At 38.6% G+C, this 14,741-nt stretch overlaps 1 protein-coding gene across 1 annotated transcript in view; it reads left to right on the top strand.

Annotated features, from left to right (window-relative positions):
* Positions 1-10,897, top strand: part of itga9 (integrin, alpha 9) — a 50,859-nt gene extending 39,962 nt beyond the window's left edge. Inside the window, exons 19-28 of the mRNA XM_079248576.1 lie at positions 375-461; positions 658-737; positions 886-969; positions 1,438-1,546; positions 1,658-1,765; positions 3,073-3,198; positions 3,340-3,459; positions 3,549-3,644; positions 8,643-8,762; positions 10,710-10,897. Coding sequence (XP_079104702.1) covers positions 375-461; positions 658-737; positions 886-969; positions 1,438-1,546; positions 1,658-1,765; positions 3,073-3,198; positions 3,340-3,459; positions 3,549-3,644; positions 8,643-8,762; positions 10,710-10,808 — 1,029 coding nt within the window. The 3' untranslated portion in view covers positions 10,809-10,897. The remainder of the gene's footprint in view (positions 1-374; positions 462-657; positions 738-885; positions 970-1,437; positions 1,547-1,657; positions 1,766-3,072; positions 3,199-3,339; positions 3,460-3,548; positions 3,645-8,642; positions 8,763-10,709) is intronic.
* The last annotated feature ends 3,844 nt before the right edge of the window (positions 10,898-14,741 follow it).

Genomic DNA, 14,741 nt, shown 5'->3' with positions numbered 1-14,741 from the left:
GATGTGTGTACCATCATCGCTTTGTACATTCTTTGTTTAACCTAATTTAGAACTTAATACGACACATTCCTTTAGGTTTGAAGCTCTTTATAATGATTATCTTTGATCGTACTGTAAATGTCTACAGGTAGGTAGGTCTCTGCCTGGAAGTATGCAGCGATTGCTAAAATTTGTAGTTATTTTCCCATCCAAAGTTGCTACAGATCATTTTCCCCAAGCTTATCTGAACTGATTGCTTTGTGTTAAAGTCGACCTCCTGTCTAGTGGTTCTTCCTCACTGTTTTCATCTGTCTCCATACATGTCACTCACTTCGTCTCCATTCTGTCTGACTTTATCACCTCCTTTCACTCTCTGTCTGCGTTACTTTTTCCAGGAAGAAAAGGGCATTTCATGTGGACTTGTTGATTTGGACTTCCTCAGATGCAGAGTGGGATTTCCTTTCATGAGAGCACAGACTAAGGTAACTTAAGTGAAAAACTGCATGTAGCTTTTGCATTTTGTTTGCAGAAACTCTGTAAAACACAAAGCACTGGAGAGTTGAAGCCTCCTGTTTACTAAAAAATACATTTCAAAAACACTCCAAACAGCTTTAAAAAATAATTTCTTGGTTAAGGTGGAACTGAGTAACACCCTTCATTCCTTCTGTTTCTGTCCAGTATCATTTTGCAGTAATTTTTGACACGAGTCAGCTTTCTGGGGAAAATGACACATTGCAATTCTTAGTTCAAGCAAAGAGGTAAGAGTCTCATTTAAATGCTTAGTAATTGTTGAAGCGAGGATATCCTTGTGCATTTCAAGTAATATTTATTCAGAATTGTTTCATATTTTATGTACATACTGGTGAATACTAATTGTTAAATGATTGTCTCTCAAATTTTTTTTAGCGCCAATCCAGAGCACAAACTCTCCGACAACTATTTAGATATATCCATCCCACTGATCCATGAGACTGACACAACTATAACCAGGTAAGAATAAGAAACACATTATCACTCTCACAAATGTTGCTGCTAGCATACAACTCTAAAGCTGTTTAATGCTATATATCTCACTCAAATGGAGACTTGGACTGGGTGTCCATCTGTTGCCCTCTTAGGAAGAGAGGGATCGCTCTTCTCCACATGGAGGATATCAGCTTGAAAAGCCTTATCTTGAATGCTTTATCATAGTGCTTCTTCGCAGGGGAAGGGGAGAGATGTAAAACAGCAGATTTCTGCCAGAACTCTGACATGTGATAAGGCTGCTGTCTTTAATGTGAAGGGAGTCTTCAGAGCAAAGCTAGACACATATCTCAGCTGCTAAACAAAACACTTGACCAGCTAGGCTAGAACCAGACATTTTCAGTGTCATCCATCTGGCCTTTTAAGAAGAAGTGTTTCATATGCTAAACCACCATTTTCTATGTCTTTCCTCAAAACTGTGGGACTTGCTTGCAGTGTGGTAACGCCAAGCTCCTTTGTGTATGGAAACTCCGTCGATGCCTCACGTTTTGTCAAGTATGAGGACATGGAGTGTGACTTTCAGCCTCTTAATCTGACTTTTCAGGTACTTCAAGCACAGAGTTTATGACTTTTTATTTTTAGATCTTTCCATATATATTCACTATTCTGTTTCTTCATGTGCATCTTCTTGTGTTTTTGTGTGATGTGGCTACAGGCCATAAACAAGGGGCCCAGCAGGCTGCCTGGCTCCTCTGTGGACATCAGGATACCTAACCGACTGGCTGGCAGCGGAGCAGACATGTTCCACATCATTGAAACCCAGGTGGACACCGAAAGCAGTCTGTCTACATTATTCATCAAGCAAAAGTCAATATTAGTTTATTCACCTGCAGGCTGCCACATTTTTAGCTAATTCACCCAACCCACACCTGTCAGCTACGATTCTCCACATGCTTGGATCCACTTTAGTGTTCGTACTTAAGACAGCTGCTGAACTGCAGGGTTATTGGTTAGAGAATAGATATTTTGCAGAGTGGGGCACTACTGGACCTGTGAAAATGTTGGCACTGCTACTGAATTTAGCCATCCATTTTGTCTCTCAACATTTTGCATTTAGATAAAGAAAGAAAATACTCCCACTGAGTTCACATGTTTTCTTCACCCTTGCATTGGGCCTTTCATATAGAGCATGTGGGAGCTCAAGCTGTTAATTGTATTTACTGTGAATGGGCACAGCGTAAGTGTATCCCACCCTCCTAGAGTCCATCTGGAATCACTTTCATGGGATCAGACAGCCTGCACGAAATAGGAATGGAACACCTGCAGAGATGGCTACTGCCCTGTAACACCCCAATCTTGGAACCACATACGATAAATACTACTAACATTGTCCAGACTGTAGCTGGACCACTCCATACATGTGTTGTACAACCAGATATTCTTACGTTTTATGCAAACTTCAATTTGTTCAGATAATATATACATTTCGAGCTGTAACTCCATATGTTGGGGTTTTTCTGCACAAAATATCTTTAAAATTTAGTGTAAAAATTCTCTTGTCTTGAGGGATTTCACCTGGTTAAAATTGGTACAGCTGTTAAAAAAAATCCCATGAATCTGCACACCAACCATTACTGCAGAAATATAGGATAAGAGAGAATGTATCTACAAGAACCAGCATGCTAGGATGTAGCGGGGCAGACAATGAGGAAGCCCAGAGAAGTATGTCACCTCCACAGCTTCAGGTTGTCCGGAGGAGAGGGGAAAGGGGAAGTGCTCCCTGGGGGGGTTGGGCTGGGCTGGGCAGTAAAGCAGACACCTCTAAATCACTCCATATGGGAAACCTGTCTGGGAGGGGTACCAGCTTGTTGCTGGGGAGAGCTTCCTGTGAGCCCTAGAGACTCATAACAATGGTGGGATCGGGCCATTTATGGTGCCAAAAGTACTATGTTGACATTTTTGCATCAAACTGAATCCAAGCCTTTAAACATAACAGAACTTCTGCTTTCCTCCACACCCATGCCACACAAGCCTGATTTAACGTGTTTATGCTTGAGGACAGATAGGGATTTTTGCTGAAGTCTTAGTCAGCACAGCTTAGTTTTTTTTTGTAACACTGTCCTGTTTCAGGTGACAGACGGTCGAGGGAACTGCACCCCTCACAGGAACCCGACACCGTGCACCATACCCCAGGACAAAGAGAGCATCTTCCACTCCATATTCGCCTTCTTTACCAAATCAGGGCGCAAAGTCTTGGTAAATATAAACTTTGACATTTTAGATATCACTGAGAGTCAACCCTACTGAGGATGGGTGTTTTTTTTTTAGTATTGTAACATCTTTTATCACACTTAATTTTTTCACTCTTTTTCAAACCCACTCTGTATTTTTTAACAGGACTGTGACCGGCCTGGAAGAGCATGTATGACAATCTCCTGCAGCCTGGGTCCACAGTTAAAGGAGGAAGCTTTGAGCATAGATATAAAACTTCTTCTCAACACAGAGATTCTGAAAAGGGTAGGGCGCACGTCACAAACTGTTTAGTTGCATAATGCCAGGATTATTTTATTCAACGAAATACCAACTTATCATTTCTCCAACTGCAGGATAGTTCCTCTGTGATCCAATTTGTGACAAGAGGCAGTGTCCAAGTAAATGACAGGGCAGTGGAAGTGCCAAATGGCCTACCAGATGATATTTCTGTGAGTATATTGTGAATTCGCAATCTATTTTTATTAACTGAACTAGCTATACAACCCAAGGTTTGGCAGAAACCAAAGCTTTAGAACGAAAACATGAATTTTGCTCCCTGTTTGCCAATAGAAGATAGGTCAAATTGTATGTTAGGCTGCATTACAGAACATGTTTATTCAGCTATAAAAGAAATTTTAATAGCAACATTATATTTCATTTTATAATGAACATATATGTGGTTATAAAAGTGTTTATAACGAAGTGCAAGTTAAAGGGCCAGCTCATGTTTGAAGAGAGCTATGCATCATGCGCATTAAACTGTGATGAGCAAATGTTTTAGCTTCGTAACACACCTGTAATACCTGAATTTGTTGCCAAAGACATTCAAATGTGAGTTTCCTTTCCACCTTAATGTTGCAGGATTTATATTTGACTGCATAACATTTAAAGGCTCAAAATACTATTTAAATTTTAACACAGTATCTCAAGTATATTTTAAATCACAAAATATTGAAGTTAAAAGTCTTAACAAAAGCTTGAGTGCAAAATGTTAACATTCAGCAGACTTTACGCTATTTTTGAGATAGTAAATATCAGTTCATTTTTGACATTACCCATTAAAGAAGATTCACGCTAAATAGCGTTAAATGTAAACAAATATGCTGTTTTACCTAGTGCACAGGTCAGCAGTAATGACAACATGTCTCGCATCCTTCTGTGCATTCCCAAGTTTCCCACAACACTCTTCATAAAAGAGCAGAAACATTTTCTGCCAGGGAGCTCGTACCTCCAGTCTAGCACTTCATTTCATTTACTGAACCACTTCTTCTCAACAGTGGACCACTTCTCAAATGGGGTTATGGCAGAGAAAGAGAACACTATTGATGATTGTTGTTTCAGTGCCTTGCTAACACTGCCCACTGCAGCAGAAGTACCAGGGAGTTGAGAAACACTTGTTAGACTTACTGTGGGTTTTCAGATGTTCATGCTCTCAGCTTAGTTGCTGGGATGGCACATTTTCAAGTGATTCGAGGGCTACGTAATTGTAGCCCTGAGATACTTTGCAGATCAGCTTTGTCTGTGTATTATCACTTTTTAAGTTGCCAAACTACTTCCAAATTATCGACGTTGTGCCTTCTTTTTTTCATTCACAGTTTCATCTGTTTTTTTATGATAACACAAGTACTCTTTTATCACTGCCTTGCTGCTCATTTTTGCTCATTTTCCCTCTTTTCATTTCATTCACAACACATTCTTTTACCCGCCCCACTTTCACACTTTATCCTCCGCACAAATTAGTCTTTCAGCTAAAAATGGCCGTGCACGGTGGCGCGTCACCCATGCCGCTGACTGACAGGCATCTGTCATCTTTCAGCTTTATGACACACCATGTCGAGCAAATGACGATAAGTTTGTCATTGTTAATTGACTCATTTTTTATCACAATGACGTTTTATCATCATTTTATCGCCCAGCCCTACTACCTGTAGCTAAGTGTTCATAACAGCAGCAGAACATGCTTCTTATAAAGCACTGCTGAGCTTTTGTTGTAAATTGGAAATGAATTCCTGCAACACTCTCAAGTTTGGAGTTGGAAAAAGTGTGGAAATGTCAGTGGTTTGCATTTCTCCAAACAAAGCTCATGTTATTTCAGGCAGTTCATAATAAGAGATAAATGATCCCTACAGCAAACTTAAAGGGGCTGATTTTATAAACCTTGTTTATTCTGGGTCAGTCTGGATTGCCAAAAATCCCCATGGTGTTTAGCGTGGTTATGCCTTGCTCAAAAACGTTATGATCGGACAAACGTTTATTACGGCTTGAAACTATAATAGATGACAAAATACTTGCTGTATTGTACTGCAGGCAGAAATATAACATTTGGTCAGCAGATGTTTATGGTATATTATTATTATTAGATGCACACTGTGGTTGACCATGTGGTTAAAAAATTCCTGAAGCCACTGAAGGGCTCCATTGTGGATCCCTCATAAAGGATGTGAGTGTAGGGAACAGCTGGGGATTGAAAGTGTACTTTGCGTTTCAGCTTTGATTGGCTCTTTCGGGCCCTCAGCTGTGTTCAAGGACAGACCCCCTTGCTCTTGATTGCTGAGTGATTGAATGGCACACCAGATCAGATTTGACAATTATATTGAGCACTCAGTAAGCTTGCAATGGGATCTCTTGAGAAATTAGGGTGCTGACTGGGTTGCAACCTGACTGACCCTGCACTCCTGTGGTGCTTGGAAAATTCAGCACTTAGTGAGCATCTCATTCCAATGACCGTTGCTCCCATTTTTTCTTTGCAAACACCATTACCTTCTCCCTCAGGATCCTTGCAAGCTAGAGTACACACTGCAAATATGATTTATGGTCCCCGATTTTACTGCGCGCAGCAAGTCTACGGGTTGCAAACAGAACAACAATCTTGATTTTTATCGCCCATGATATGTAAACAAAACCGCATACCTCCATATGTTTTTGCTGCAAGTTACACATTTCCAAAATGCAAAATTGAGGTCAGTTGACTTAGGATTAGATGACATCAAAAGTTAAATGGGGATAGCCAAAGTTAAAGAGCAATGACTAAGGGAGCGCTTTCATCTTTTCTATCCACATAAATGCCCTGGCATGCATAACACTAAATTCCAGAGAATGAAGTTATGGGGAAGTGTTAATGTGGGAAAATGTGCAACAGAGAGATTTATCTCCACTTGTCCTCTTGTTTTTGTCTTGAGTAACAGTTGGCGTCTCATGCCAAATTTGAGTTCAAAGACTGGGCAGCACTACATGTTGAGACAGTGATGGTCTTTGCTCACCTCTAAAAGTTTTCCACTTCACATTGCTACAACACATCATGTGAAGTTCTGTTTGAGAGAATAAGCAGTGTTTGCCTTTGTTAAACACAGTTAGTAAATAAACTCGTGGATTTCATGGCCCCACCGGAAGTGCTTTCCTTTGAAATCTTGAATCCTGCCATATAAGTGCAACTAGTAGTTGGAATAAATCTGAGCACTGGTAATAGTGCTGGAAATAACAAAAATGATGAAGCTGTATTAATCAGACCCAAACTAATAAATAAACTGGAACTATATGGTTACTAGAAATCCAAATAAACATTGTATCACTTATTAGAAACTGGTTTAACTAAATTATCTACATAATTGGTGTAAATACAGAATTCCTCATTGTGTGTGTCACAATGATAAGTTTCACTAGAGACTATTGGTTTAGGTGACAGTGACAGATTATCCATCAGGTCAGTGTTCATTCCTGTCATGGGAATGAGTCTAGATAGCTGTAATTTAGTTAACAGCCAGGATTTTTACAAGATGACAAAACTCTCAGAATGTAAATAAACATCAGAATTAGCCTAAATTCTGGATTCATAGCAACACCACACAAGTTTCTGACGTTGGAACGTTTTGCCTTTGACGTGCTCTCATGACATGCTGCCATTCATTTTATCCATTCCTAGAGCTGTTGTTGCTCGGCTGTGTGCCGGAGCTCAAAAACTAAACTTCATCACTTGTTTCTTCAGCCTGCAGAATCATGTGACAGCTTTCTTTTGCTTTTTTTTATTGCCACCCATCAGCATGGCCTATGGCTGTTTTGGACGTGCACCATGGCTGATACAGAAAAGTAACATGAAAGGACATTTAAGGAAGACAGTGAAAAGAAAGAGATAAAGAAACCTAGAAAAAAAGATAAGACAAGAGTCAACATCAGGCTGGCTTTAAGTGGCTGGACCGCTGTGAGAAGAGACAGGAATGCACGAAAGATGCAGAATTAACTTTTGTTGTGGGACAGCAAAGAGCAAAAATATGGAAAAAGTCAGTAAGACCGCTTTCAGGAAATCACTGCAAACTCAGGTTGTGTCGAATGGAAAAAGAAATGGATGCTCTGATCATATTTTACTTATTTAGAGTAGGATTGTATGTAGTACTTATGAGTAGTCAGATCCTTACTGCAGTAGAAAGCAGTGAGAGTGCAGTTTGGTTCTCACAAAAGCAGGAAAGAGTTCTGACAGGCCAGCTAAGCTAAAAGCTTCTTGGGAAGTATGCTGAAGGTGAGAGACATAAAGCCAAGTCTGAAGCAAGCCAAACCTTAAAAAATGTCGTAGCGATTTGCAGAAAAACAATTTGGGTTTTTTTTCCCCAATAAGTCATTTCTGTGTCAGACAGATTGATGAATTGAGTCCACACAAAACGTTCTGTGTTGCCATGCTAAGCTAAAAGATGTACTTTTTAGCTTAGCATGTCCATCAGGGAAAAAAAAAGAAGCATAAATATGCAGAATGAAATGGCACCGAGCTATAAAGAAATTTCGAGCGTACACTTTGCTGGAAAGTTGTTTCAGACTACTAATTCTATAAAATGTGAGATCACGTTTATCACCAAGAGAAAGTCTTTGGTCCATTCAGTTTTTGGCTTTGAGATACATTTTATCATCAGCTGACAATGCCAACATGCTGATATTTAGCTGTTATGATAATTTCCATAAACACTACTTTAGTTTAACTAGCTGGCATGCTAATACTACAAAGTACTCCACAAAGCTGAGGAATGTCAATGGGTTTAACAAGTTTTTTGTCATAAACCAAAGTGAGCCCAGATGAAAAGTCAGGGGTCATCAGAGTCATTGAAGTTTATCCTCTAGAGACCGAATGTCTGACCAATGCATTTCACAGCACTCCATCACCGAAATAATGCTGTCTTGACTGAAGTTGGGCACAGACAAATAGCCTGACTTGCCTTACACTTATTACACAAATGAGAATATGTTTGACAACAACAAAATTGCATTACAAATTAAGATCTAGAAAGTATTTTGTGTTCAATGTCCTGCTTTTTTGTTGTAGCTTTGCATCTCAGTCCTTTTAAGTAAAGCTTTCAGAACACAGCTGTGAGACCGTGAACGATACACGTCTCATGAGTTTAACTCATAATTTTTACTCATCATGTGTTGACTTTGAGTGTGACTCACTTAAGCATGCTATATTTCAGCTGGTGTTTGAGGCTCTTCACAATCAGGAACCACGAGGTTACATTGTCGGCTGGATCATTGCTATCAGTCTGCTGGTGGGAATCCTCATCTTTCTGCTGTTAGCTGTTCTACTTTGGAAGGTAAAGCAACACATGAACACAAACTGGGTTTTGTTTTTTTAGTTTGCAGTGTAGAAAAGCTTCATTTGTAAATATGAGGCACATACATGTGTGTTTGCCAGAATCACTGTTGAACTTTGGTTAGATGTCAGAACAATATCCAGTTGAACAGAGGCAGCTGGAGGGGAGCGAAGGCTGTGGGGGTGAGAACTTGCTTGGAGCCTTTGACAACCATGAAAAGAACAAATCACAGACTGGACAGTAATTCACACCATACCACTGACATGAAAGAAGAATCTGAAGCGGAAATAGCATTTACATTGATATCTAGAGGCCTTGTTAGCACAAAACTCCTTTTCTTTTTCAGTGCCTCATCTTCCACTGGGAATACTACAACTAAACCTTGGAATGTTGGTCCAAGGATACCCCCCCCCTTTCCCAAAGTTCTCAAATCTTGCCAAAATAAACCCCACTTACAAGAGTGGTGCATGTCCTGTATTGCTCTTTTCAGGAAATGCCTGTGGAGAGCACAGGTCTATATCAATAAACGTCGCCAGCCAAATGTAGATAAATGAATGGAGTCATAGTGAGAGACGCAGTTTTTGTTTAGATACACAGCAAGAATCTACTACCCTCTTCATAGCTTCATATGTCTCTTATATTCCACTTGATAAATCCAGGATACAGCTCTGTGATATGTAAACTGTATAATATTCTTTAAAAAAAAACAGCACATTTATACCAAGGAAAGATTTGATTTGCTGCTTTATATGCTTGTGTTTTTTTTTCTGATTTTATATATTACTTCAAGTTATGGATACTTATGGATAAGGTGACATGCTACAGTCTTCATAATTTCTAGCTTCCCTAGAATCTATAATTCCCTGTAATCTATAGTTTTTCTCTGTGGGAGAGAACGCAAATGGAATATATTTCACTTAAAGATATAATCCATCACCTCAATGTAAGAGTCTGACTTCTTATCTGATCTGAAATTGTTTTAGTTTTGTAATAATGTAGATTGAACAAAGATCTGTTTAAGATAAGTTTTCACTGGTGGTGCATTTAGGCCCACTGGCCAGAGTCAGACAATAAATAACATTCCAGTTACCAGCCCTGTAATATCAAATTCAAGCAACTATTAAGTTGACTTTTTGTCAAGCATGATGAATGTGACTGAACTTCAGAAGTCTTACATATTGTAATGGATACATATCTAATACTACAGAAATAGAATAGTGGAAATATCTGACAACAGATGGAATCAATATTAACTGCATAAAACTTTATTTAATAAAATTTGTTTTAATTGAACCATAATGAAGCTAAAATATAAACAGATTTGAAAATATGAAGAAATACAAAGCAGGCTCTTACTATAAGGATGGCAACATTGTTTTGAAACTGTCACCAAGACAATTCAAAACAATGTTTTGTAGCATACAGTACATATTTAGATATATACGTCAAGTATTGTCCTCTCATCTAAAGGAATAGTGTCTTGGCGACTCACATGTCTGCACAGGAAATATGATGCAAGTGCAGAAGGCAAATAAGCAAAGGTTAGCACAAAGACTGGAAACTTGGTGCTGTGAACTTTGGGGATAAAATTGACCCTGTTGCCCACCCACCTTGTAATCATGTATCTAGCCTCAATACTAACACATTCTGACTTCCTTGTTTAATCCACATTAAAAAGAGATGAGTTGTATTATTTGTAAACAAGATGTTATGACAGTTATAAACTATTTCTTAAGTTAGGGATGTGGTAATAAATTGGTAATAAATCGTTGATGTGATAAACTAATATAGTGATCTCAGAAGACTCTGGATAATTCTCTCAAAAAGTAAAATGTATCGTTGAGTGTTTTTATTTGTCGTTAATGAGCTGAAGTAGAGAATGCATTTGGATGTGACCTCAGATGTACCCCTCTAACCTCTCAAACTTTCATCCCTATCACTTTGCAGATGGGATTCTTCCGCCGGCGCTACAGAGAGATCATTGAAGCTGAAAAGAACAGGAAGGACAGTGATGAAAGCTGGGACTGGATGGATAAGAACCACTGAGACATTTGATGGAGGTCCCAGAGGAGCCAGAGAGATTAGGGATTGGGTCAAGGTGGATCCAATAGCACGGGGTGTTGCTGCCCCGGTGACACCAGGTCCTTCAAGTCTTCCATATGTGGAAGAGAAGAGTATTCTCCATATTTTTTGGAGGCTCAGTATCTTTGTGTGTGTGTGTGTGTGGGTGGGGGGGTGAGAGAGTGAGAGGAGGAGTTGGGGTTGGGGGCTCTAGGAAACAGGCCTTTGAGGTGACAGTGTGGCTTGCCAGGGGACACTCGCTGTGGAAAGCAACAAATCTCAAAGGAGGTGACTCCCAGAAAGTCGAGGAGAGTTGTTGATGGAGACCCATATCTGTAGGGGATGTGGAGGCGGCATGAGCACTGGTGGACAATAAACCCTCAGGGCTGTGTTACATAGCAAATTTATTTTTATACCTACACTTCAAGCCATATTGTATAAAATGAGCTTTGAGAAGAGTTGGGGTGTTGAAGGCCATTATAAACATACTGTATCAACAGTTTGTTTGCATAAAAAGCACTGATTTTTGATAAGGATGAATGCCTCGGCTCCATAGAATTACATTTGTGCCAAAGACACGTCCCATTTTGTTTGAAGTTGGTTGTATTTTCAGCTCATCCCACTTATTGGGAGTGAATGATTGTATCATGTCTGTACTTTTCTGGCTTATGAAATACTGTTACTACACATATGACTGTCCATCCCTGTCCAAATAATCAGCCAAAGATATTTCTGTGCTTGAAAGTGCACTGTTCCTGTCACCCTCTGGTCTTGTGTCAAAAGCCCTGAAATGCCTCTTTAATATAATTAGGACTTTGTTTGATAATCAACAGTACTGTAGATCTATCTAGTCATACTTTAATTGTTAAGGTCCCCCCACTAGTCCATGTCTAAAACACAAAAGATGGGTCATAAATTATACCACCCAGTTCACCATTTATGATTTAAGCCTTTTAACCATGAGTAGCATTCCATTGTTCTGGCCTGGCTTTGAGGTGTTTGTGATTATATGAATAAGTTAAAATTAATGACACATTTAAATATCAGTCTTTGCAGTGTTTAAGATTAATGCAATGCACAAATTTTCTGAAACTGCTTTTTTTTAGTACCTAAATGCTCAGGTATGCAGCAGCTGGACACTGCATAATTTCCAGGTTGAGAGGAACATTTCTTGTTGTGAATGACTTTTTAATTTTAGATCTGATGAAGATGTATTTTCAGAACCTTTTTTCTGACCTCACCTTGAGCAGACCATATTGAATTTTACAGTTTATATTATTAGACATTGGATTGTAAGTGTGAAACATGATATCTCAATGGACATGGATGAAAGTCAGTAATGGGAGCCGACCGACAGTCACTTGGGGGAGGGAATAAATATTGCCCTAAAAATAGGTGGAAATGCGCTGCATTCAATCACCACACACAAACAAGCTGTTTAGGGCACATAGCAAAAGCCTACTTTAAGTAAAATCAGAGGAATGTCATGACCTAAAAGTTGGAAACATTCAACTCCACAACTGCTCAGCTTGCTTTCCATATTTTTTTTTTCCTTCCAGTTTTTTTTTTTAAAATTCTAATATCCCTTAAAATTAAAAATAAAAAAAGTTTGAATATGTCAAAATCTAAAAAAATATATGGGTTTGCTGATTTTTTTTTTTTTAACAAAATAAAACGAATAAGATGATTAAACCATGGCCTACAACACTTGATGTGTCAGTTTAATAGACTTTAGAACTAGAGTAAGGATTCAATGTGCAATTACAAAGAATGAAATACATATTTTAACCTTTTCAGACGTCAGTTTTAAGTCACTTTATGGATCACTTTTGTTGCTTCACTATTTTATGTGCTGTACAAACTCCATTGCGTTCCACTGGCATTACAGCATATACTGTACACATTCACATCTTCCTTCTGCATCAGTTAAAGCTATGCTATACTATGCATATGCAAAAAACCGACACTTGACTTTTTTTTTATGTTAAAGCTTCACTGTGATGATTCTGTTTTAATGCTATGTTTTTTGTCACCATTAATCACACCGTTACCTGGGGTTTTGTTCTGAGTATACTACTGCCACTGAATATCTTTTCCATTATAGTGTGCTGTATATTTTATGTTTAAAGTCATGTTTGAGCTGTATATTTATCTGTTGATAAATTTCAGAGTGAAATTTCTGGGCTGTGTTCTTGTTTTATTGGCATAGGAGCAGTCTGGTTGATTTAGTGCTTGTTTGATGGAGTGTTGGTGCTCCCTACTGGCAGCATTGCTGCAGTTGTACTGAGAAAAATTTCATGGAAAATACATTTGGCACTACTGCACAGGTGTTTGTGAGAAAAAGTAAATTAATCACAAAGGTTTAACTTGCATGTACATCCCAGTAACAGAAAGAAAAACCTACATGCATCATTGATCAATGACTGATTCGTGTGTGTGAAATGTTAAGAAAGTAACAAATAGTCTTGAGGTCTTGCAGCTCATATTTGGAAAAACTGTATGAAAACTTATTACTGGTATTAAGCAGTTGGTTAAAGAAATTGCATAAACTAAGAATGATACTAGTAATTGGTATTTATTGAAGCAAGATTGATTGAGAAAACTGGAAAAACTTTAAGGAGTTCAGTAACCTTCCCAGTACAGAGGCCTATTTTTACACTCACAAATGGCAAAAATGATTTTACTCACTTAAACTTGGTATCTAGATCAAATTATTGCTCCATCTTTCAAAAGCTATTTGGTTTAGGAAAAAATAAAAAAGTCCATATGCCCAGAGTTATGGCTGTTGGTGCACCACAGAGCTCAGTAAAACTTACGAATGGGAAACAATGGTGAATCAACAAGAGACTTCAACTAATAAAAAAAAGAGAAGAAAATATGATGGAGCATATCTTTCCCGAGGCTTGACCAATGAACAATTGATGGTGGGTAAGGGAGAGATATGACAATGGGTTCTTTGTCTCAAAATATTATCATCAGACTTTATGAAGTATGAAGCCAAACAAGTTTCTTCACATTGTTGTTGATGATAAGTGGCCCTGCAGAAAAAGATTGGGAACCACTGCTGTAACCAGTTATGTGATTCAAAGCAGTCACTTGGTTTCATAATACACCTTGCACAACACTGAGGCCTGTTCCCATGCCCTTTCATTTGTCTGTCTATCTGTTACATGTATATACATACTCTGGTATTCATGGCCTGACTTACTTTCTCATGTCCGTTCCTAGTTGGTTCTATAAAACATCTATTTCTGTTATTGAATACAGTTTTATCATATTTAAGGACTTTTCCATATAAAGTTATGGAATGTTTCCCACTTTACCAGTTTTGATGTGGGACCAAACTCAGGATATTAAAGCTGTTTTATTTTGAACCCTGTGCAGAGACAACATGATATGATTTGTTGTGTATAACAGGCTAATATATATTCCCTAAAATTACTCTATTGGTTTTCCAATTCACTGATTTGCCCACTTGCACTAAACAGGAGCCTAAAACAAGAAAATGTTCATAGATAAACAACGCTCAAAACAAAAAAGGTTCCCTTCAACAGAAAAAGACTGAGCATAGTAATACATAGTTTATTTAGCTTGCAGTGGCAGTTAAGCTTCAGGTCAATATACACACTACTCCAAAGAGAAACATGGGGTATCTAGCTATACATGGCCATGAGGTGATGTTGAAGTTAATCAGATGACAGTGGTTGCTATGAAACCCTTGTAACTTTGTAAAGCAGACTAAATTATTAATACTCCTGCCATACTCACTAAAGCAGGCAACTGACAATACACGAAGCAGCTCGCTTTTTGGCCCTGAGATAACTGCTTTCAAAACGATGTCCTCATTACTGGATCATGGGTTTATCAGGACTGCAGCTGTGGAAAGGACAGTTGCACCAATTGCAAGTCATTTATGTC

Source organism: Telmatherina bonti, assembly GCF_933228915.1.
Source record: "Telmatherina bonti genome assembly, chromosome: 11".
In the NCBI taxonomy this organism is placed as follows: Eukaryota; Metazoa; Chordata; class Actinopteri; order Atheriniformes; family Telmatherinidae; genus Telmatherina; species Telmatherina bonti.
Note: the sequence above shows the minus strand (reverse complement) of the source record. Positions and strands in the feature narration are given on the sequence as shown.